We start from the raw sequence: 25622 nt of genomic DNA on the forward strand, positions 1-25622 counted from the left end.
TTTATCGGAGTCCAAACTTTTTTTTTGTCCACATCACGCATTAGGAAATCTAATTGAGGTAATGCCTTCAACTATTTTAGATGGACCTGCACCTTTCAAAAAGTGTTTTTCGAGAAGTATTCAAGTTACATTCTACAGTAACTTTTAAAGTGTTTTTTTCATCTTTGTCTTCTTCGTAGATACTTAGTGTACTCACCTGAAACTTCTGAATTCTTCACATCTTCAGTCACAGGCTCAAGTTCCATTCCCAGCTGCCACTTCGTTATCTGTAACTTAATCTTTCAGTGCTTCATTCATACGGGCTTCTGCCAACTCATTTTGAGGATTACATTAGAAATCGAATATATCTGGCACATTGTGACTGCTCAGTATAATGTTCATCCCCAGCTACTTTCCTAAACAAATTCAATCTTTGTAGAATTGAATGTGCTTGGATTAATTTAACTTCTAAATATAGTAGCCATCTGCTTTTGAAAACACTAGTTGGGAAATAATTTACAGTTACTATATTTCTGAACAAGGTGTTTTTGTTACCAGGATGTTTTAGTCAAATTTCAGTTATGCTGTAATCAGTTTCCCCAAGTGGTTGAACTCTATAATGGCTTCAAGAATAGTAATACATGTGCTGTGAATAACATTGCCCCCTGCTGAAGTAAGTTTGGGAAACCCCAGATAAAGAGTTGAGCCTTGTTAATCAAATCTCTTTACAGTTCAGCTTCTGGGAGCCTTAGATACAGTACTGTACAGGATGACCCCTGTAGCAATGCTCGAGTGTTTCCCAACCTTACTGGACAAGGGCATCCTCTCTACCTGGAGTACTGATAAACATCCCCTAGTACGTTACAGCAGAAAGAAGCTACCGTAATCCAGGATACATTTTACACTTGGTTTAGAACATGTGAAAAACCTAAAGGTAACCAACTATAATACCAAAAAAGAAAACTTTAAGTAGCACAGAGATAACACATTTGTTGACACATTGCTCATATCCTCAAGCAAAAAATATTTGCCTGATTTGTTTTTTTTTTTTCTTGTTTTGTTCACTGCCCAAGCTATTTGACTTGAACTATCCTCTTCAAGAGTATTTTTTCACCTGGAAGGGCAACTAGCAAATACAGTATTTTCAGACTTAATTGCATAAAACTTACTAAATTTACAAATAATATTAAGGAATTTAAAAAGCAATAAAATAGTAAAAGGGATTTTTAAAAGCTAGTCAGTGTGGTACTAAATTGTGTCTTAAAAGTAAGCTAGTGTTTGAGGGCAGAGGCAGCTAGGACAGCCAGGATCAAAGGCATACCTGTGTTCAACATTGGTGCTTCAGGCTCTGCACCAGTGTCACCCCAGCTGCTGGGTATCATATGGGTCTTGACGATGGAGTACTGAGGTCTGTCTGGTTGGCCAAGAGAAATATTTCTGATTTTTTTTTTTTAAGATTTTATTTATTTATTTGTCAGAGAGAGTGAGCACAGGCAGACAGAGTGGCAGGCAGAGGCAGAGGGAGAAGCAGGCTCCCTGCTGAGCAAGGAGCCCAATGTGGGACTTGATCCCAGGACGCTGGGATCATGACCTGAGCAGAAGGCAGCTGCTTAACCAACTGAGCCACCCAGGCGTCCCTCCGATTTTTAATACCCCTTGGCTAAGTGCAGAGTCAAGGAGTGAGATGAAAGCAGGACAAAATGCTAATATAAGTGACTATTCAGGGTCTTCCTACAATTTTGTCCTGTTTATGCTGTATAAGAACAAAAATTAATGGTCAGATTCCCAATGTAAACTCCTACCACCATGTTCTGGCTAGTGCCAGCATGCAATGCATGAAAGAAAAGTTTACCCTCTCATGGGAGAACATGAACAATATCTCTCACCCTCAACTCCACAAGAGGTAAGTCCTTTCACAGGCAAAAGCTTTTTAGTAATTGTTTCTGTGGGGTTTTCTTTAGCCACTTTTACTCGCTGGATATTTTTACAAGTAAAGAAAACTATACATGAAACTACATGGGTGGCCCATGACCCAGTTTTATGGCCTTTCTTTTGGAATTCGGTTCTTTTTTCCCTTTAAAGAAACCTCAGTGTCTTTTATATTTTCAAAGGCAGGATTTAAGCAAAGTGGTGTGAGATTAGACAAGGAAAAGACCTGGGATTAACAGTATGAAAACAAGTATCACACTTCTAGAACACATTCATAGAGTCTACAGTGCATTTTATTATACATCTTAGATTTATACATTTCATATATGCTTTTAAAGCTTCAATTAATAGTTCGATACAAAATAAAAAAAAAATATATGCAGCAGTGGTTCTCAGGCACGGAATTTAGAAGGAGACTGGAGCAAGTTTTTTCCCTAGCATATAGTGAATATTATGACCCAAAATAGCGGAATGTTTCCGTCTGACCTAGCTGCCTTTTTGATTGAATTTTATTACAGTGAACAGCTTTAGTAGGTATGATATTGCTAATTGGAAACAATGAGACTGAAGTTTATAACCTGTATTATTTTGAAGTCTGTAAGACCTAAATGATTACTTTTCTCCTAATAGAGCTCCAAGATCATCCAATGAAAATAATATTGTCCATAAAATATCTGGAGCATCAGCCTAAGAACCACTGCCCATGGTTATTCAATGTCTTCAGGCCTCACAGGATGAGGTAATGGTATGATAGATTTCTTCTCAGTGTCTCTGGAAAGTGCTTTCCTCATATCTGTTAGGAAGCAAAATTTAATGTAAGTACCCAAATACCAAAATATCTTATGTGGAAGTGTGTATGTAAAGTTCCCATAAGAGGTTTTTCCCCTACCCCTCTATTTACTAGGTCCTCAGAAAATGTGTTTGAGACTCCTAGTCACAAACTGAGTTCTATGTACCAGTGTTCTTTTGACAAAATCTTAGTAAAATTAACATGCGTGTATGTAACATAATTAAACAACTGACAGTTAATTAACCACTGGTTAACCCCAGGTGGGTTCATGAAGGCAGGTTAAAGGAGATTTAATTATAGCTCAAATTAAAAAACTTAAGTCCAACAAATAGGGTTCTTTTCAACTTATTAAAATGACTAGTGTATAGAATAAATGTAAATGTTTTGGCTTTTGGGGGGGGATACTGCCACAGAAGGGAGCTCACCATAGGCATCCTCATCGGGCTCCCCGTTGCTGGCCGAGTAGTACTCTATGACCGTCCTGTACACGCTGTAGCCCAGTTGCTTATACATGTTGACTGCAACTTGGTTAGACACTCTTACAAAGAGATCGACGAAAAATCCACCCTTTCTTTAAATCAGAAAAAAAAAGGGGAAATGTTAAAATGTGGGAAATTCTAGAAAATACTTACATGTTTTGAAACAACACTTGTTTTTAGTTGGCTTTGATTAATATTTAAAGAATGGAAATAATAGGACTTTGCAGCTGATTACCTTGTATCCATTTTTATTTCTGACGATTTATGTCAATTATTTTGACGTACAAAGAGATACTTTCTGTTAGCATACTAACATTTAAAAACCTGTTATTTTCTTTAAAAGATAAACTGCTAGAACATTTTTTAAAATCACGATTCGGTCTTTAATTACTGTATATTTTACATCACAGTAAATGACATGCTTATTTTCAACTAGTAATACAATTATTTTTACCCGTATGTGCAAACTAAAAAGATTTGAGCAATAACAAGCCCGTGTGGCCATGGCCCACACGTAACGACCGGACATGAACTGCCTGACAGTGGCATCCCTAAAGCCATCAGTTCTCTCTGGGCAGTGACAGCCATCCCCCTTACCCAGAGGTCTCCAAGTTCCAACCCACTCTCATTAGCTCCTCGGGTTTTGCCGTAGATTCACCACCTAGTACAGTGTTTCCTATTGATGAATTTTACATAAATATTATTGTACTTTGCATATCCTCTGGTGATTTGCCCCCTCAGTAAAGTGCAAGTCAGCCTGGTGTAGCTGGATTTTGTTCATTTTCCCTCTTTTTAGCGCCCCCTTATATAGGTGAATACACTACAAGTCGTCCATAGTCCCACAGATAAACATTTTGGGTTATGATTATAAACTGTGCTGCTACAAATATTTTTATTGTATGTCTCATGGTACAGTATCTAAGGTCTACAACTAAGAGTGTGATCACTGGCTCATAGGGGCATCTTCACCTTTTTTAGGTAGTACCCACTTCCCAGCGGAGGGTGAGACTCCATTCCCATAGTGACAAGGCCTGGTGCATTTTTATTTTTGAAAATGTCCTAAGAATCTCAGGGTAATTTTAATTGGCATTTCTCATTACTAATGGGGCTAAATACATTTTTGTAGGTCACTTAGATTTCTCATTTTTTCAGTCCTTATTGGTCTTCACAATTTTTTCCCCCCAGCTGTGGTCCTCTGTGTATTCTGGGTAGTTGACATTGCTTAAAGGATTGTGGCCAATCTTTTCCCAGTTTGTGGCTTGACTTGTTATTATCCTCATATAACTTTTGATGAACAGAAACTTCACTGAAGTTGCATATGAGCCTCTCCTTTACAATCAGACTTTTTATGGCTTATTTAAGAAGCTCTTTTCGACCCTGAGGTCATGGATACGCTCTCCTATATTACTTAAAAGGGCTTTTGAGTTTCGTTTTTCCACATGTAGGTTTTTAATAAATCTGGAATTGATTTGTGTATGGTAAGGCAGTAATCTGGGAAATGTTTTTCCCATGTGGTTATCCAGTCGTGCCACCATCCTTACTGAGGACTGTATCCCTCCACTGCTGCTCTGCAGTTGCTTCCTCTGAGTTCTGTCAGAATTCACATATCCCTGAGTTATGTCAGGATTCGTGTGTCCCTGCATCTGTTCCTCAGCTCTGTTCCTCTGGTCTTGACAAGTACTCCAGCACTGACACAGAGCTCACTCATTATAGCTTGATATTTGGAGGGGCAAACCCTCCCACCTTGTTGTTCAAATGATCTTGTCTCTTTCCATTCCCCTGTAAGCTTCAGAATCAATTGAACAAGTTTCACAAAAAAAGACTGGAGATGTGGGTTGCAGTTAGTTTGGCTCCATGGATCTAACACCAGTTTAGCCCTCCCTGCCACTGACATAGTTCTCTCTCCACTAAGAGAGGTCATCTTTTCTGTTTCTCAGGGAAGTGTTAGAAACTTCAGAGAAGTCTTGCATAGCTCTTGTTAGATTTTTCTCAAAGGCCTTAATTTGTTCTGATGCCACTGTAACTGGCATCTTTTCTTAAATTTTACTTTTTGTGTATAAATGAAATTGATTTTTATACTGATTGTCCAACAACTCTGCTTAGCTTTTATTCTAAACATTTGTTTGTAGCTTCTTGTGGTTTTGTTTGTACAGTCTTGTACGTACAAAATAAGAGCTTTGTTTCTTCTCAATCCTTGTATCTTATTTTTCTTGCTGTACTATGCTGTCTAGGATTTCCAGTAAATTACTGAAGATGGGCTACTGTAGGCATTCTTCCTTGTCTCAGCCCTTTCCTCAAAGGGAAAGCATTCACTACATCACTGCTAATATTTACTATAGATTTTTGGTAAATATTCTTTTTTTAGGTTAAGGAAGTTCTCCCCTTCTATTTCCTACATTGTTAACCATTTTTAATCAATAGGATTTTATCAAAGCATTTTCTGCACTTACTAACAATTGTTCTCCTTTAATTTATTAATAGGTTGGAATACATTTACAGGTTTTCTCATGTTAAAACCACCTTCCTTCCCCTGAATATCATCCTTTTTATTAACTGCTGAGTCCAATTTTGCTAAGATTTTTCTGGGACTTTTGCATCTATAAAGACTGCATATTTTCTTTAAATTTCCATTCCTCATAGATCTTGTTGGGCTTTCTTATGTATTACTCTAGACTTTAGTTTGTGTAAAAGTGAACTTCCAATCTTTACACTTCTTAAAATAGTCGGTAAAATTTTGCCAGAGAAGTCATAGCTTTCTGGAAAGATTTTTAGCTACTACTGATGGTGATCTGTTGAGGAAGGGGGTCCTGCCTACAACCTATTTTTGTACTGCTCTCCCGCTAAGCACAGTTTTTAAAACTTTGAAGGGGTGTTTAATATACACACATACACATGCACTAGATTAGCTGGCCTGTAAAGCTTAAGTATCTGGCCTAGGAAAAGTAATCACCCCTATTCTGTGCCCTTAATCAATTTGTCTAATTGTTCTACAGTTTGAAAAAGGATGTTCAAATCTCTCATTATGATAAAGTTTACTTATTTCTCCTTGTACTTTTATCAATTTTTGCATTTTTACTTTGAATTTATGTCACTGTGTACATAAAACTTACAATTATTACATCTTCCTGATGCATTAAATCTTTTCACATGTAAGCAGTGACCCTTTTTTTTACTCTGAAAAATTACTGAACTATTATGTGACTCTTGTTAATAAGTATACCAGCTGTCTTTTGGTTAGAATTTGCATGATAATTTAAAAAATTTCTTTCAATCTTTAATCTTTACATATATTTCCTGTAAATACAGTTCTGACGGTCTTTTACTGTTGTAAGAACACTTTAATGTGAGGTTTTTCTCTTTTAATAAATTTTAAATGTATGTTATTCTTTTACTACAGGTAAACTGTACAGCAGACTATAGGGGTTATTCATTCTAATTGAACTTTATGCCTGCTGATTAGTAACTTCCACTCCCCTCTTCCTTAGTCTTTGGCTACCACCATTCCACTCTTTGATTCTCCAAATTTACCTGTTGTGGATATCTCATATAAGTGGAATCACACATCATTTGTCTTTGTGTGGCTGGCTTCAGTTTACCGTAATGGCTTCAGGTCTTTGTCTTTTAACTGGAGTAATTAGTCCATTAATCTTCAGTGCTGTATTTACAGATTATATTTGGATTCATAGCTAACATCTCTTTTCAGGCTTCTTGTGTGTTTTACCACTTTAATTTCCTTTTTCCACTTTAATTTCCTTGTTTTTAATGTGTATAATTAAAAATACATGTATGTATGTACGTAGGTATACACAAACACACACACACACACTAAGCTTAGCAACTGTTCCAAAATAACAAAGATTTAGAAAATGGAAAAGATAGGAGCGTAGTTGTTTTCTATTCTGAGACTCTGTCCCATAAGTACATAAAATCGTATGTGTAGGGTGATAGCTCATTAGAACCTATTTCTTAACTCCCTGTCTACTATATAATAATGCCAAATGCTTTTTTTCAAAAAGATAACAAATGCCATTAACAAATATGTATAAACTAAAATTTTTTCAAGTACTAGAACTGATTTATTTTTCAGTTAATACTATTTTCTCTCTTCCCGAATAAGCTCAAGTTCCTTTTAACCCCAACTTGGCCCAGAGCATTTTCAGCTTGGTTAGCTACTTCTTTAAAATTTGCGTTTTTAGGGTGCCTGGGTGGCTCAGTGGGTTAAGCTGCTGCCTTCGGCTCAGGTCATGATCTCAGGGTCTGGGATCGAGTCCCGCATCGGGCTCTCTGTTCAGCAGAGAGCCTGCTTCCCTCTCTCTCTCTCTCTCTGCCTACTTGTGATCTCTGTCAAATAAATAAATAAAATCTTAAAAAAAAAAAAAAAAAACTTGCATTTTTAAATCCATTAAGTGTAAAACCTCAAGAGCCCTTCTCAGCAAATATTCCCTTTTATATACTTCTAGGCATTTAAAAGTAGAGGAAAAAAATAAGTGGCAGTTTGACAACTGATTAAATTTAAACACACATCTCTTACCTCTTTTAGAATGGGAGCTGGCAGGAGTCTTTTAATTATATTATCTCATATAATGAGGGTGTTTGACCTACTCAATAGGTCTTTATTAAAAAAAGCCCTAAATCCGGCAGGTTTTTTTTTTTAGTGTGTACCCAGAGTGCTCCAAAGTGGCTCAAACTCTTAGAGGTGCTGTAGGATACTTCAGATGTTTGGGGGGAAACACAGATAAACCTTACAAGTCAGACAATGGCAAACTACTAGTTTGATATAATGACAAATGCAGCATTACATGGCGTTAAGCTTCTTCTAACGACAAAGGTCATCAAAGGTTTTATGAAGCCAGGTTTTGGCAGTTCCTGTGACTAAAAAAAAAAAAAAAAAAAAAAAAACAATCCAGTACTACAAGAAAATCAGTATGAAATAAGAATACAGGTGGTTGTGTCAAATCTGTTTCTAAAATTAAGAAGTCATGAAATGCCCAAAAGTCACACATTTCATTAGGTAGCCACAGTTATTTAACAATGAAATATTTTTTCTCTCAATTTGTTTATTTTTTCCAAACAGCTACTAGTTTGTTAGGCCATAAGTATTTACTAAGCAGTTGGGACATAACTGGTTAAGTCTAAACTGAGGGATTTCTTTTTTTTTTATTGGCCATAGGGGCACTATGAAAAAAAATCACTGAGATGCAAAGGGTGATGTTGACAGAGAATTTGGGAACATCTGCAACAGTGTCAAGAACACCAAAACAAAACAAAACAAAACAAAAAAACCTTAAGGGCTAGGTTGCATCTATTACTCAGCATATAAGCCCATGGCAGGTCACTTACTTTGCCTGAATTTTCCTCAATGGCAAAATAGGGACAATGCTACTACTCTGAATATGTGAATACACAACTACTGATGAAAATGAAAATCCTGCAAACTGAAGCACAATATTCAGCCTGGACAGAAAAAAAACTTAGAAATTTTCACCGTGATAAAAACCAAATAGGGTTCATAAATTATTACTTGAAAAGCAGGATCTCACCTTTCTGAAATCTCCTCTAATAACTCCATAAGTTTAGCAGCCAAACCAAGGCGTCGAAATTCTGGGGCGACAGAGAGAGCAGTGACGTGCCCGTGCCATTCTTCCCTAGCTACTGAGCCTTCTGCTTTACCCATGACTGCCAATAAAAGATTGCACTCAGTAATTAAACACATGGATTTATACATGAATATAGAATGACTGTTGGTACATTTTTATTATAAAGGACACTAATGACGAAGTTTTAATTTTTAAGTAACACATAGTCTTCTAGCTAATGGTTATTAGTGCTCTTATTTGACTCTCACTTAGAGAAAGGTTTTTTTTTTTTAAAGGAATGATACACTAAAAACAACTAATTTTGAACACAATCAGAATATCTATTTTTTAAAATATCTACATTTCATGTAGGTATGTATGTGTACACAAAACTTAAGAGTCCACAGCTCAAATTTTTGTTAGTAATGCCACTAATTCAATGAAGATGCTATAATTCCTGTGTTATGTACCCAAAAAACCATGCAGAAATAATAAGCATAGAATGAAAGATCCATGAAGCCTGAGACCTTGTCTGTCTGTGTCTCCTGGGGCCTAGAGCACAATGCCTAAAATATAGAAAGCATGGGTGAGCTGTCAGTGGTTAAAGGAAATAAAATTCTAGGCAGCATGATTATATTTCCACTTCTGCAATCAATCTAAAACAATCAGTTGAAACCTACATTAAAATCTCAACTGCCTACTCAGAAAAGTTCTAGTGGTATTATACTTACTATAACCCATTAACTCTCCACCAGGTGCCTCTGCAACAATGAAGTACTCTGGCCAGTGGGCGAGGTACTGTAAGTAAAAAGGAATCCCATACTAGAGTCTCGTTAAGGAGTGTGGAAGGTAATGGACAGTACAAAGTTCTTCATAAAAGAAACATTGTGAAGAAAGGTTCCTTTGAAAATATATTGTTACTTTATCCCCAGCTCAATATATGTGTGATCTGTATATTCATGTCAGTACATTATTTAGGTTAGCACTAATAATTTATAACAAAATTGCTTGAATATATAAGTTCAAAAATAGGAGTGGAGACAACACCATCTAACAGCAGAGAACCAGGAGTCTGAAGTTCTATTATCTGTGTCCATACTGATCACATTGTATCTAAATCTCCGCACAGCACCTACCAGCACTGGATATTGTTCACTCTCTCCCTCCCTTTTGGATATGAATGTCATGTTCACTCTATCCCTGGTGCTGAGCACAAAGTAGATGCTCAATGCTTTTGTTTTTCCATAACTGCACTAGAAAATTAATGATTAGTTCCTACTTCAGCTGTGTGGCTGTGAAAATAACTAAAATAACTTTAGTATTTCCAGAGTCATCAATTACCTAGTGTTTCCCCTCCACTGATTCAAATTCTCCCTTTCTGGTACTACAAATCAATGCTGACTTAAGAGTAAAAGCCTGAATAATTTGCTCATTATGACACTCTTCAACCCTGGCATCCTTACTGACATATGCTCATTCTAATATCTTCTTAGTGTAAGCTCGCTGATAAAATTCTGTGAGGGGCCACCACCAATCACACAACTCTTTTCTTTTTTTTATTTCTGTAAAATTTGCTCAGTCATAAGTTCTTCAGATTCTCCTCTGAACGACAGCCACTACTTCGAGCACTCTTCAAACATAACCCATAACAGCACGCTAGCCAGTCTTCTTGCTGGTCAGCCACCGACACACACCACTACTGCCTCTCAACCAGTGTCAGGAGGCCGGGTATTGGTTCAGCAACCATTAATACCTGGCAGGTTACTTGCACACACGGCCTCACCTGGATTATGGGATTTTTACTGTAAATCTGAAGTGTCACTAGACACACACCATGTAAGCTGATTTGCATCCTAATACTTCACCTTATTTACAGTGAAAATTTTTTGTGTTATTCAAAAATCTTTTTAACATGGAGGTCTCTAAAAAGTCGTAATTTTTTGAAATACAAAATGAAAACTTCAGTGATTTTTCTGCTCTTTCACTCAGCTTTGTTTCTGATTTGTAGCCATGTTATCTAAACGTATAATTAATTTTTAATAATGTATAGTATACTCCGTCGGGTGATCAATTTAAATCACCTATCTGCTGACAAGGGACATGTTATTTTCAGTGTCATGAAAATCTTTTTAAATTCCTCACAAATACAGTATATTTTGTCTAACCATTTCCTTGTTTGTGAATGCTATTCCAAATTTTTAATATCCTAACTAATAAAAATGTTGGTAATGACATAACTCCGGGGTTAACATTTCCTGTAACAGGACAGTAAATACTCAAGGCTGGGTGGACCATATGCTCTCTGATGCAACTACTCTGTGAAAGCCATGGACAAACCTACAGATAATATGTAAATTTTTCAGCATGGTTGTGTCTTATTAGACACAATACAGTTTTGTAAACTGTATTTACAAAAATAAAAATAGGCAATGGACCAAATTTGGACCATGCCTTAGTTTGCCAAGTCCTCACCTGTTATTTTTAGCTCCTGGGAAGTGGAATTACTTAGTATGTACTACACTGCCAAAGTGCCTTCCAGAAACTCTCACAGTTTATACTGTCACTAGCAATTTATGAGAATGTTCCTCTTACCCTCATCAGCATGAGTTTAATCATTTTTTAATCCCTGATATTGTGATAGGTAAAGCACAGCATATCATTTTGGTTTTAATCCACATATCTTTTGACTGGTGAGACTGAACCCTTAATATATGTCATTAGCTTCTTTGCCCTCTTTTGTTAAATTATCAGTTAATATTACCCTCCTCCTCTGCAGTGGACATGGAGTAGAAGCTAGAAAGCCACTGAGAATGTGAGGTTGTCTCTTAGTGGAACATAACCCACAGCACCCTAACTTCACACATCTTTGCCCACTTTCATTGGGGGACATCATAGATATGGCTAATTATTACCCCCAAATCCTGTCTTAGTAATAAGCCCAAATGGGAAGCTGGGCTCATTCCTGGACTGTTTTAGCTCAGTGAGTGTGGCAGGAGGCAGCTCCTGGTCAGTGGGATACAGAAGCCTGTATGGTACTTCCTAAAGGTACTCCTGAAAGGGAAGGTCACTCTCACCTTCCCCTCTGTTGATCCTCCTGCCAGGAAATGATGCCCGAGAAAGCCAAGGCCACCCTGGGAGTGAGATGGTGGTTACAGTGCACAGCCTGGTCGCCAATGACTTCATGAAACCACCACAGACTGCTCATCACCACCAGGCTTCGTTCAGAGAGTAATAACCCATCCTGAAGCCACTGCTTTCAGTTGTATGGAGCCATACTTACCACCAAGGGGAGCTGCACTGCTTTATTTATGAGGTCATTTTGTTAGCAGCTTGCCAGGCAGATTTAAGACAACTCAGTCCCAGTTTGTTTGGTTTTTTAAATTGCTTTCAATGTTGCTTATGTTTCCTGGCCTGCAAGTTTTAAAGTTTTTCGGTACTCAAGTCATTTTTTCTTTTGTTTCTCCATGTTCCTTACTCTTAGCTTTCATTTAACTTTTTTTTTTTTTTAAAGGATACAGTTTCTGTAAGTGGATCCAAGTTACTAAAAGAAAGAAAAGAAATGTCAGTAGTAAGCAGTGTTGACAAAACCAGTTTAAATAAGCCACTGAAACTAAAAACATGCACCAGAAAAACAAAACACACTAAATCCACAACTTTAAAACCAACTTTAGGGCTAAGGAAGATACCGAAGGCCAAACTAAGCCACACAGCCACTATAAAGATATCTATAAATTTTTATTTAACGGTTTCTTCCTTACAAGTGACTTTATAGTTCATATACCTGCATCAAAACCTTCCATTTTTCTAAATGGCAGTAAATCATCAATGGAACTGGAGCCCAACCAGGCATGAAAGTCACAGAAAGTAGAACCAGCTCCCGGCAGCATCTGACAGCAGTCCCTCCCATCTGTCTCTGGGCCTTCAGCTGTTCAGTGTGGGCCTTCTCACCCATCAGTTTCCATCCACTCTTCTACATTCTTACCTCCTCTTCCCTACCATCCCATCCCTTAACTTTTGGAGGAAGACTCCCGGATCTGGCTCTGGTGCTACCCAGCACCTGTCCCACCTGATCACAACACTCCTGAGTCAACAGTTCTTAAAACACACCTCTGCAGCTGGCTACAAAGAGCTCTGCCCTCACTTTCCTATTCAATTAATGGAACCACTATTTTGCCAGGCTCAAAACCAGCCACCCATAACTTCCTCTTGTATACCTAGCCAGATTCTTCCTTGGGACCCTTATCGAGGCACTTCTCCAGGCCAGTAGTTCTCAAAACTTTTGGTTTCAGAAACTGTTCACACTCAAAATTATTGAGGACCCCCAAAGAACTTGTTTAAGTGGGTTATATCTACTGATAATGACATTTTCTAAAACATTTTAAAATAAATCAATTACATGTTAATAACTTTTTTTAAAACCAAAAGTGACTACTTTCAGGAACACAATTTAGCGACAAAAAAGGCTTTGTTTTAACAATTTACAAATCTTTGTTAATGTCTAGCTTAAGACAGCTTGGGGGTGCCTGTGTGGCTCAATGGGGTAAGCCTCTGCCTTCAGCTTGAGTCACGGTCTCGGGGTCCTGGGATTGAGCCCCACATGCTGAGCAGAGAGCCTGCTTCCCCCTTTCCGCCTACTTGTGATCTCTCTCTGTGATCTCTCGGTCAAATAAATAAGTAAAATCTTTAAAAAAAAAAAAAGGCAGCTGGATTCTCACATCTGTGTCTGTTACGCTTGGTATTGCAAGCCATACAGCTGAAAACTCCACTGTGCACTTGTGAGAGAATGAAGAAGGCAAAAAAAAACCATCTTGGTGCTTTCCTGAAAATCACTCTGACCTTGCAAAAAGGGAAGAGCGTCAGCCACACCTGGAGAATCACTGTTCCCGTGTGGGAATACAGTCTCCCACACTCCTCAACGACTGCTTTCTAGCCTTGCCTCAACCATCCACAACAGGCCACCTCCTTCTCATTATCAGCTGCTTCCTATTTCACAACAGAAAATACACAATAGGAAGAAGCCTTCACCAAGGTCCCACCATGGCACCCACACACCTACAGCGTCTGCAGCCCCCTCTACTCGCTCTCCTGTAACCATGCTTGGAGTGCTGGTAGGCAGATCTGCCCCCTTCCACTGCCCAGACCCCCGTTCCCAAAAGTCTCCCCTCCTGGGATAAAAGTACAGACATGCTGCACACTGGGCCATCAGCAGCTCCTGACATGGCTCCCCACTCCCACCACCTGAAATGCTCTCCTCACAGAGCTTCCAAGACCCACCATCAGCTTCTCCTCCCAACTCAAAGGGACACTAGCTCTCCTACAACACCTGGAGCCTCTTTTTTCCTATCCACACTCACTCCACCACTGATGTCACCTAGCATCCTGGTTTTAATACCATCTACATAGTGTGGGTCCCCCAAATTGCTATCGTTAGCCTAGACACTTACCTGATTTCTGCACCTGGGAAGCTCAAAACACTTAGTGGAGAAGCCCAACTCGTAGGAGGTCCTCTCTAAGATCCAGCCCTGTTCCCACTTTCTCACTCTGCTCTATACACATCAGCTGCCCCCCACCCCGTCAGAAACAGGTACCTGTGCCCTAACTATTCTCTCTGCCTTGAAGTTCTCCTGCTCCCAATATCCATAGGACTCAACTCCTCACCTCCCTTTCAGTTAAAACAAGGCTTTGCGGGTGCCTGGATGGCTCACGTGGTTAAGCGTCCAACTCTTGATTTTGGCTCAGGTCGTGCATGATGCTCTGGGGCGCCTGAATGTGTGCACATGCCCTCTTAAAGTACACACACACACACACACACACAAACACACACGTTTTGCCAACTACCCAGACTTGCCACACACACACACACACACACACACGTTTTGCTAACTACCCAGACTTGCAACACACAGACACACACACAGACACACACAGGTTTTGCCAACTACTCTTAAAGCTTCCAGGCACACTGTCCCTTCCCGGGCTTGCAACTCCCACACCCAAACCTTTGTCATCATTTCTGGCCTGTTGCCAAGATGTCCTAAATGGCTTATCTGCCTGGTATACCTCCTCCAATTTCCTCACCTTCCACATAACTGTGGTGAAGTGCTCCAGCCCCAGAGCACTGGTCCTTAAAGCGGCCTTAAACAGAATATGCATTTCCAAAGTACTCCCTGATGGTCTGGGACCACTCTTTAAAGAACCACTGTTCCAGGGCCAATATTTTTGGATTAGATTCCTTGCTTCACCCACACCCACCACAGAGCTCTAGCACCTGGGGCAATTCTCTGGCGCTCTCAGTACCTTAGTTTTACTCATACAAAAAATGGGGATAATGAGAGCACCTGCCATAGAGAACTGTGGGGAGTAAATGGATTATTACAGTGCCAGAGCCCAGCAAGCACAGGGGGAGCTCAACACAAGCCACATTAGTTACACTGCTCTGATTGAAAGAGGCCCATTAGAAAATTCTTCCCAACAGTCAAGACTGAAACCTCAACGACAAAGCGAAAGTCCAGTTTCACCAGCTGATCTGATGGCGCAGTTAGAGAAACCCACCACTCCAGTCACACTTGCCTCCCACGTGTCTGGCCGCAAGCTTTCTCGCCTTCACACCTGCTTCCTTCTCCAGAACTTCCTCATCACTGTCAACATTTTATCCACCCTTCAAGGCTCACCCCCTCTTGGCAAGGTTTCTAGCCACCTCCTCTCAAGTGCTTCCCATCCTCCTAACACTTGAATCCGAACCACTTGATCCTCAGTTTTCACACACTGCCCAGCTATCTTTAAAGTGGATTTTGGAGTGGGCGGGTGGATAGATGGATGGATGGACGGTCGAACAGATACGTGAGGAAGTCAACATACCAACATGTCAACTGTAAAATCCAGCCGAAATGTCTCTGAGTGTTCAGCGTAAAATTCTGTCGACTTTTTAAACGTTCAGAAACTTATGTAATAAAATGCTTGTTTAAGTACCTGCAAGTCACAATCCTGCCTTAACTCGGACTTACAGCACACACAGTGGGCCTCCATCAGCATGTGCCCGCCCCGACTACTTACACCTGAAAGTTGTCCCTGAATGTGCCGCTTCAGCAACGAAACGAACCCGGGCCAAGAAAGAAACGGCGGCCGGTGCCACACTCACAAGGTCTCACTCCGATACAAATGGAACCATCGGCCGCTGGGCTCACCGAACACGTGGCTGTGGACCTCGCAACGACCTCCGGACCTGCCTGGCCACTGGCCGCAGGCGGCAGTCCTCGGCTGCCTTCGGGCCGCTCCCCCACCCCCTCCCGCCCGCCCCGGCGCTTCGGGACAGCCACCGCGACAGGCCGCCCGCGCGCTGCCCCGACTCCGACGAGCACGCAAGGACGCGAGAAAAGTTGCAGCGCCTGGGCCAAGGTCAGCAGGGAGGTCCGCACGTCCGCCCCGGCCCCGGCTCCGACTCCGACCCGGCGGCTCCCAGGGACGCGCCAGGGGCGGCCGGCGCGGGATAGGCCTGCGGGCCCGGGACAGGGGACAAGGCCACCCACGCCAGCCCCGGGCGCCTCACTCACATGTTGTTGAAGCGGAACAGGTCATCGCACGTGAAGGCCCGGAGCGTAGTCATTGCGCCGCCGCCGCGGAAGAAGGCTTAGGAGACCCCCGCGCCCGCCCTGCCGGAAGTTGTCCTGCGCGCGGTTGCCGCGGGGGCGGGGCGGAGAACCGCTTCCGGGCCACGAGTTGCTCGGCAACCACGACTGCGACAAGGCTCTCTCTGGCGGCGGCGTCTGGAATTGCAGGATCTTTCTTGTAAAGTCACGGGGGTCTTATCCGTCAGAGCCTCAAAAGTTCTCCGTGGGAATTTCTAGTGGAAGTAAATAGTGTGATCTGCTAGAAAGGAGACAGAAAGCTGCCCAGGGGTTAGGAAATTATAGCTGAAAAGCGGGGTTCAGGAACACCTGCGTGGTCCGTAATAAATGAGAAAAATTGTGGACCAGAATGGGAAAATTCATGGTCCAGAGCTGGCCATCCCACTGATCACAGTATGTGATCTCAAATATTCTACTGCCACGTTTACAAACATAAAGAGAAAGGTGAAATGAATTGTAACAGTGTATGTTATTTTACTCCATATATAAAAAAATTATTATTTTACATGTAATCAATTAAAAAAATACTAACAATGTTTTACTTTTTTTGAACTAAGTCTGAAATCTGGTGTGTATTTTACATTTGCAGCATATTTCAATCCAGCAGGTGATCTGTCATCAGAAATACTTGGTTCTGCATTTATTTTTTTTTTAAGATTCTATTTATTTATTGTCAGAGAGAGTGAGCACAGGCAGACAGAGTGGCAGGCAGAGGGAGAAGCAGGCTCCCTGCTGAGCAAGGAGCCCAATGTGGGACTCAATCCCAGGACGCTGGGATCATGACCTGAGCTGAAGGCAGCTGCTCAACCATCTGAGCCACCCAGGTGTCCCTTGTTCTGCATTTAGATTTCATCAAATGTATACATAAAATGTATAGTTGAAAAGTAGATTTGCCTCCTCAAATGATTCCAATCATACTAGCTTTCAAATACCTGAAAGGATCATCAGTTTTCACATGTAAACTTAAATTGGTTAAAGTTAAATGAAGTTAAAAATTCCATTCTTCAGTTGCATTAGTCACATTTCTAGCACTCAATAGCCCCATAGGTAGTGGCTTCCCCACCATAGTGGACAGCACAGGTCCAGAGGCTAAGAAATGTGCTGCCTGCTTTTGGAGGTTCTTTCCCCTCACTCCTTTGTTAGGCAAGTACTGAGGTGGTCTTGAGGGACACATTGCAGAGGTCAAACTAACCCACATAACTCTTCAGGAAGAGGTCTGAATTCCAAGGCCCTCACATCTGACTACCTGGGGACCCTCGGACTCTGTAGGGATCTTCAACGGCCCCCCTGCCCAAATATGCAGGTCAGGCATGGAAGGAGACAGCAGAAGGCTGAAGAAATAGGCCTATAAGAAGGATCTCCCAAGGTCCAAGCTCATCACCAGGCATTGTTTCCAAAAATCTCAACAATCTAGCTGAGTGTGAACATGCAGGTAATTGTCCCTGGAGCATGTAACCTCAACCTAGAAATGTACCCTGAGGACAGAATATGACCTCATGAGCTCAGCTATTGCCTGCCAGGTGCTTAAAGAGGGCGACATTTTAGAGGCATTTTCCTTTCAGCAAATTTAAGGTGTCAGTTTGAGTGAATGTTAAAGGATAATTTTTAGAAAAGGTAAAATGGTGATTTTCATACAAATATAAAAGCACATGATGAAAATCATAATTCATTAATTAATGAAAGAACCAGTAAGTTGTTACAACTCACTTTCAGGGAGAATTTAAAGTGCACAAGACAGGGTGTCTGGGTGACTGAGTCGGTCAACCAACGGACTCTTGGTTTTGGCTCAGGTAATGATCTCAGGGTTCTAGGACTGGGCTCCGTGTGCAGTGGGGAGTCTGCTTGAGGATTCTCTCTCCCTCTGCTCCTCCCCCAACTTGTGCACCTGAGCTCTCTCTAATAAATAAATATTTTTAAAAAACTGAAGTGCACAAGGCAATCAGGAATGCTGAAATGTACGCACAAATAGATGTGAAACTGGTTGATATCCACAGAGCAGTAATCTGTTGCATCATCTGGATGTGTACAATGTGTTTCTTTTTCTGTGAACAAGAAACAGTTTCTTTACTACCAGTTTTCTGCTGCTTCCAGAGCTAACCTGGAAGGGTATCCCCGAGAGAAGACCTAGCCATCTCTCTTTCTCCTCTCTCTTTCTTTTTTGGTCCTTTAACACTAAATTAAAATCAAAGAGCTCGCTGAGCACCTTAGAAATATGGGTACTTAAAGGTTTCCTTTAAAGCCGAAGACTTTGTAAACCTCATTACTCCCTTGTTTTCTGTTTAAAGTTTCTAGGGGGAGAGAGTAGGCCAGCATGATTTTTGTTTTCCCTTTTGTGGGTGACTTAGTTTATGTTGGAGTATCATTTGTCATAACACTTCCAAAAGTAAAACATTCTTAACAGCCCATACATTTCAAACCTAGTGAGTCTCTGAGTGTATCTCCTGGTGAATTTCAGCAGTTTAAACACTGAAATTTAAAAAAAAATAAATCAAAGCGGCATCACTCCCACATAACCAGTGAGAATGTGAAATAGTGCAGCCTCTCTGGAAAACAGTTTGGTGGTTCTTTAGAATCCAAATAACCAACTATCATTTAACCCGGCAATTGCACTCCCGGGCATTTATCCCAGAGAAACGAAAACTTATGTTCACATAAAAAAACCTGTATACAAATGTTGAAGCCAGAGTCCAAATTCTGTGTATGGTATGGTTCCATTTATGTGACATTCTGGAAAAGGCAGAATTATAAAAACACAAAACAGATTAGTGGTTGCCAGGGACTGGGGTGGGGAGAGCAGAAGGGAATTATGGGAAAGTTTTATGTGACGGATCATCACTGAGTGTTTCTGTCAAAATTCATAGAACATACACTAAAGACAGTGAATTTTACTGCCAGTTATGCCTCGATAAACATGACTTTGTAAAGAATAAAATCAACAGTTTTTACATTATCGTCCCCACCATTTCGATAAAAAGCATGAACTCCATTGAACTCCATAAAGTCTCACGGTTTTTTGAGCTCCTGGGACATGCTGTTATTGATTTTGGTTGCAGTGCATTCAATTTTATTTTTAACATGCAGGAAAAACACTGTTTTCTGTGCTGGCTGCACATTTCCCCCACATTAAAGATGACTCATAGAACTTTTTATTTATCATTTTGCATTGTGTAATTCCTTTTACTGCTTAGTTGGGAAAAAAACTACAAGCTTTTACCACATTTTATCACAAAACACTTTCCTGCTCATTGAGACAAAACACCATGTGCTCTTCTGTAAATAGTGCTGACCTGGGTTCGCGTCCACTGTGGCAGAATTCCACATTCAAACAAGCAAACAGTGTGGTGTTTCATCTGTCGTTGCTCCATTTCTTTTCCTTCAGATCATGTGGAAAGGACAAAGAGCACAGTAAATATATATATTTTGACAAGTCCTAGGCAATGTACTTTACAATAAAGCAGCTGGGGTGGGTGGTTACCTTCAGATAACAAATTTATTTTTTTTATAAAGTAATAACTGAGCAGGGTAGATGCATTGACTCTGACCATCAGCGTAATAATCTATGCTCTGCTAACCAGGCTTAGCAGAATATTCTGCTAACCAGGCTCTCCACCGTGCTCACCACTCGTACTAAGAGCTGACTACAGGTTTCCATGAATCAAGACAGACGGCAGACAAACATCCCCCACCAATACCTCACTAAAATGAGAATTTAAAAAAATTTTTTTTCAAATTACAAATTCATAATTTATAAGAATGAAGGAAGAGACAGGAACAGTGAGAACTGGCAACAAAATTATGGATGCTAATAAACTCATTTAGCAGATAGAATAAAGCCAAAAGGCAGCATCCTCTTTGACCTCGGCTGCAGCAACTTTTTGCTAGACACATCTCCAGGGGCAAGGGAAACAGGAGCAAAAATGAATGATTGGGATTTCATCAGGATAAAAAGCTGCTTTTTCTCCTCCTCCTGCTTCTTCTTCTTCTTCTTCTTCTTCTTCTTCTTCTTCTTCTAAGAGAGAGAGCATGCATGCAAATTGGGGGAGGGGTGAGAGGGAGGAGAAGAGGGAGCGAGAGAACTCTAAGCATTCTCCATGCCCAGCACAGAGCCCAATGCAGGGCTAGATGACCCTGCATGCCCCAAGATCATGACCTGAGCTGAAATCAAGAGATGATGCCCAACCAAAGAGCCACTCAGGTGCCCCAGGATAAAAAGATTTTGCACAATGAAGGAAACAATCAACAAAACTTAATGGCAACCAATGGAATGGGAGAAGACATTTGCAAATGACATATCAGATAAAGATAAAGGACTTATCAAATCCAACACCCAAAAACCAAATAATCCAGTTAGGAAATGGGCAGAAGACATGATTAGACACTTTTCCAGAGACATCAAGATGGCTAACAGACACATGAAAAGATGTTCAACATCACTCATCATTGGGGAAATGTAAACCAAAACCACAACTAGATACCACCTCAGGCCTGTCAGCATGGTTAAAATGAACAACTTAGGAAGCAACAGTTGGTGGCAAGGATGCAGAGAAAGGGGAACCTTCTCACCCTGTTGGTGGGAATGGAAAGTGGTGCAGTGGAAAGTACAAAAAGTGAAAAACAGTATGGAGTTTCCTCAAAAAGTTAAAAATAGAACTGCCCTACAACCCAGCAATTGCACTAGCAGGTATTTATACAATGGATACAAAAATGCTGATTAAAGGGGGGAATGAGGGACTCCTGGGTGGCTCGGTTGGTTAAGCATCTGCCTCCGGAAGCTCAGGTCATGATCTCAGGGTCCTGGGGTCAAGCCCCTCCATCAGGCTGCCTGCTCAGCAGGGAGCCTGCTTCTCCTTCTTCCATTCCCCTTGCTTGTTCTCTCTCTCTCTCTCAAATGAATAAATAAAGTCCTTTAAAAAATAAAAATAAAACAAAAGGGGAAAATGTACTCCAATATTTATAGCAGCAACAATAGTCAAATGATTGAAACATCCCAACTGTCCATTGGCTCATGAATGGATCAAGAAGATGTGATATACATATACAATGGAGTACTACCCAGCCACACACACAAAAATGAAACCTTACCATTTGCAACAATGTAAATGGAACTGGAGGGTATTATGCTAAGCAAAACAAGTCAGTCAGAGAAAGACAATTCTCATATTATCTCACTGATATGAGGAATTTAAGAAGCAAAACAGACGAACATAGGGGAAGGGAAGGAAAAATGAAAGATAAAAATAGAGAGGGAGGCAAACCGTAAGAAACTCTTAAATCTAGAGAACAAACTGAGGCTTGCTGGACAGGAGGTGGGTGGGGGCGTGAGCTAAATCCGTGACAAGCATTAAGGAGGGCACTTGTTGAGATGAGCCCTGGGTGTTATATGTAAGTGATGAAGTACTAAATTGTACTCCTGAAATCAATACTACACTATATGCTCATTAACTTGAATTTAAATTTAAAAAAAGGAAGGGAGGCAATATTAGTTCACTTTTGCTAGTTATCATACCACCCAAACTGTGACTTAAAACAATTTGTGGGTCGGTTGGGTAATTCTTCTGGTCTGAACTGGATGCATGGCTTAAGACCGCCTTCTCACATGTCTGGAACTTCCCAGAATGGGGCAACTGCTCTCCCTGCGGTTTCTTGTCTTCTAAGAAACTAGTCTGGATTTGTTCACAAGGGTGATGAGAGGATTCTTAGTAGCAGGAGAACCTGTCCAATGCCCTTTCAAACATTGACTTGTCTCATATTTGCTATTGTCCTTTCGATCAAAGTAGGTCATATGGCTGGGCCCATAGTCAAAGTCAAAGTGGAAGGAGGTTATCCAATGTTATAGATAAAGTGAGATATGATATTCTGGAGGTCATTATGACAACTATGTAAGGTACACACAAGGTATATCTTGATAGAAGCAAGGGTTAGCAATCAAGTGGTATCAGACTTGTCAACAGTATCTCTGAAAGCCAGAAGTCAAATGAAGGAAATGATTTCTTTTCTTTTTTTTTTTTTTTAAAGATTTATTTATTTATTTATTTATTTGACAGAGAGAGATTACAAGTAGGCAGAGAGGCAGGCAGAGAGACAGAGGAGGAAGCAGGCTCCCTGCTGAGCAGAGAGCCCGATGCGGGACTCAATCCCAGGACCCTGACCAGGACCCTGAGATCATGACCTGAGCCGAAGGCAGCGGCTTAACCCACTGAGCCACCCAGGTGCCCAGGAAAATGATTTCTAACCTTCAAAATTCTGAGAGACAATTTCTGACATAGAATTTTCTACCCAGCCAAACGATTAAGCATAGTAAAGATAGAAGAATCAGAAGAGTATGTAGGCCTCAAATACTTCACCTCCAATTCTTCTGAATGGTGTGCTTCAAGAAAACAAAAAAGTGAGTGAAGAAAGAAAAGACCAAAAAAAGGGGGTGGGGGAGATCTGGATATAGAAAATAAGATGTTTAATTCTGTAGAATGGTAAGGAGAATTCCCCAGATGACAGCTCTGTCAAGTCCTGGAGACCGGCTGGTCCATATTACAACAGGAGCTCAGTTCTAGGAAGATACCGCCATAAAAAAAATAAAAATTAAAAAAAAAAAAAAAACAGGAAATAATGGATTATTCCAAATTCTTGGGTCATACTTCAAGGAATTTCTCAACTGTGGAGTAGAGGTTAAGGAGGAATTAGTGGTAGGTACATGAAAAGTAAGCAAGCCAAAAGGAGACAAAGGAAACAACTCGAAGAAAAACAAATATTTGTGCAGAATAGAAATAACACTGCATTGGACCTTAGCTCTTAACAATGCTTACATTGTTGTAATAATAAAAAAAAATTAATTTATCCAAAGTGTTAGTACTTATTTGGGGAGGATAGAGAAGAAAACATGTACATGTATACACACGTGGTAAGAAGAGAACATTATAAGGAGATTAAATCCTCACCTTCCATAATAGGGACTGAGTAATTAATGCCTGCGCTTTTAAAAACAGGGAGCCAAGGAAGGGAAGACACAGCTGAAGAAGTCATTTACAGGAGGAGGAATCAGAAACAGGTTGTGGAGAGCTGCTTCATTATGTACCAGTGAATGTTTGCATCATAAACTGTGCGTTGTGTTTATTATTTATTTATTTTTAAAACAAACTTTCCCTTTCACCCAGAAAAGCCGGGGCAAAATCATATGAGTGAACTGACATCATGGAGAAAAGGGCGGCAAGGCTCAGTGTTGTTGGAAATAATGGCCCCAGGAAAATGAAGATCAGAAGAATCTGAAGGATTTGGAAGGCCTCAAACATTTCTCCTCTAAGTCTTCTGACGCTTTCCCTTTGCAGTCGCTGGCTGGTGAGGCCAAAGGAACGGTCCAAAGACACTTTGCACAATCCACTCCTTGGCCACCAAATACATTTAATTAAACCTCTCTTCCATGTTTTTCGAAATTGATGAGTAAAACGGCCCTCTTGAGGAATGCATCCTCAGGGAATGAAATCCCTTTAATAGAAATATGGCTGTCCTTTCAGGGAATAAAAAAGCTCATAAACTTCCCACATCACATGCAGACAGTGCAACTAAATTCTCTGGACTGCATGACAATGTCCCTGCAGGCACACGTGCGTGCCCACACGCATGTCCATATGCACGTTTGAGCGGCTGACCCAGGCAGGAAGAACTCTCCTAGTTTCTGTTTGCCTTCACATAGTCAGAGGTAAAAGAAGACAACACCCAACAAAACCAGCAAAACTAGGAAATCTGACTTCATCAACCCATCTCGTTTTGGGTTTTTCCCCCAAGACCCTTCAGGTCTCTTCCCCACAAAAGCAAGAATGTGACAAATCACCAACCTTGAGATAAATACTTATTTCCCCGGCAGCTGCATTTCAAACCTTTTGTGATAATGCAGGGGATTTGAGGGAGGGTATGATGCCTTTTTAGAAAGTGAGCCTCACAGGGGCACCTCCCACAACTCGTGTGCTCTTTGAAATAAATAAACAAATCTTTAAAAAGAAATAAACTAAGGAAGCTTCGCAGCCATTTCCTCATTTCCTCCAGTGTAATACCAGCAGCAGGCCTGCAAATTGTTTCTTTGCATTGGCTGCACAAATGCCATTGCCCCCAGACACGCCTGGAACAAATACTTCCCAACCAAAGCACAGTGTGACGCATGTCATCTGCAGATTTTGCTAGAAAGCAGGCTCTGCTTCAGCAGGTCTGGGAGGGACCCAAGAGTCACACCAGTGCTGGGGAGATGCGATGCTTGGCCCATGGACTGTATTTTGCTGCAAACTGTTAAGCTGTCTGCATAATGAGATTTTGCAATTTGCCAGGCGTGGTGCTGGTAAAAACCCCAGGGTTTCCAATGCTCTACCTAGTTTGCATATATTCCCTTCTGACTGGCTAAAGAGCCTTCGTCACTGTATTGTTCTTTGCCGGTTTTCATTCTTTCTATTCAGAGCAGGTGCATGTCTGTTGACTGCCAAGGTGAAAGCTAGTGAAGAAGAGAGAATGAACTGGAAGTGCAATCGGAAAAAGCCAGTGCATTTTCTCATGATTTGTAGGATGCGCAGGAGCGTGGTCGTCAGAGATAGAGCGCTTCTGGTCAAATGCTTATCTTTTGGATAGAACATAATGTTATTAGGTATAGTCCTGTTAAATGATATAAAGCTTATATAAATATCTCAATAAACAAGTGAATACAATAAATAAAACTAAAAGTGGAAAAGCTGTCTAAATCATTCCTGACTAGAGTTATACTTCTACTGAGGTAATATGGGAAGGGCTGCCGTAGGCTCGGTTGGGGGTAGAGATGGTTCCTCTCAGCATCTCACTCATACTGGGAAGTGGACTGTTAGTTGCCCCGGTAATGGGTCCGTGATTAAAGGAGCGAGACTGATACAAAGCGAAGGTCAAGCAAAGCTTTATTTCGCGCCAAGCATCAAGAATCGGACTGACCAGCCAAGGCCACGCCTCTTACAGAGAGAGTGACCTTTCTCTGCTTCACAGACTATCTTTTAAGGGCAAAGGCCATGTGGTTGGGCCTGGCCACACATAGGTGGCCAATGAAATTGTAACACACAGAGAAAGCTGCACAATCATGTTAGGTCATACATTAGTGACCAATTGAATTACAATTTACTCTAATAGATATTTGAATTAGCCTATCACCTTGGTCAGAATTGGCACCCAAAAGGCTCCCAAAGGGCGGGGCCCATACTCCTTGGTAAGTAAGGAGACAGTATACGCCCCCCCACTAATCAGATGT

At 40.9% G+C, this 25622-nt stretch overlaps 1 protein-coding gene across 1 annotated transcript; it reads right to left on the reverse strand.

Annotated features, from left to right (window-relative positions):
- Positions 1 to 2183: 2183 nt before the first annotated feature.
- Positions 2184 to 16461, reverse strand: NAA20 (N-alpha-acetyltransferase 20, NatB catalytic subunit). The gene is made up of 6 exons (XM_082745411.1): positions 16304 to 16461; positions 12270 to 12294; positions 9485 to 9575; positions 8718 to 8853; positions 3124 to 3269; positions 2184 to 2701 (listed from the first exon to the last, which is right to left on the reverse strand). The coding sequence occupies exons 1-6, from the start codon at positions 16354 to 16356 to the stop codon at positions 2616 to 2618; spliced, it is 537 nt and encodes a 178-aa protein (XP_082601537.1). The 5' UTR covers positions 16357 to 16461; the 3' UTR covers positions 2184 to 2615.
- Between the last annotated feature and the right edge of the window lie 9161 nt (positions 16462 to 25622).

The sequence above is a fragment of the Mustela nivalis genome (assembly GCF_964662115.1).
Source record: "Mustela nivalis genome assembly, chromosome: 8".
Lineage (NCBI taxonomy): Eukaryota > Metazoa > Chordata > Mammalia > Carnivora > Mustelidae > Mustela > Mustela nivalis.

Bases quoted from the DNA above. Each gene is read 5' to 3' on its own strand.
- NAA20 (XM_082745411.1), bottom strand. From the start codon at position 16,356: ATGACTACGCTCCGGGCCTTCACGTGCGATGACCTGTTCCGCTTCAAC. The intron at 9,576-12,269 runs GTATCCTTTAAA...ACGAGACTCTAG, and splicing joins TGGATCCACTTACAGAAACT to TATGGGATTCCTTTTTACTT. The intron at 2,702-3,123 runs GTGAGCTCCCTT...GCTTCCTAACAG, and splicing joins GCCCGATGAGGATGCCTATG to ATATGAGGAAAGCACTTTCC.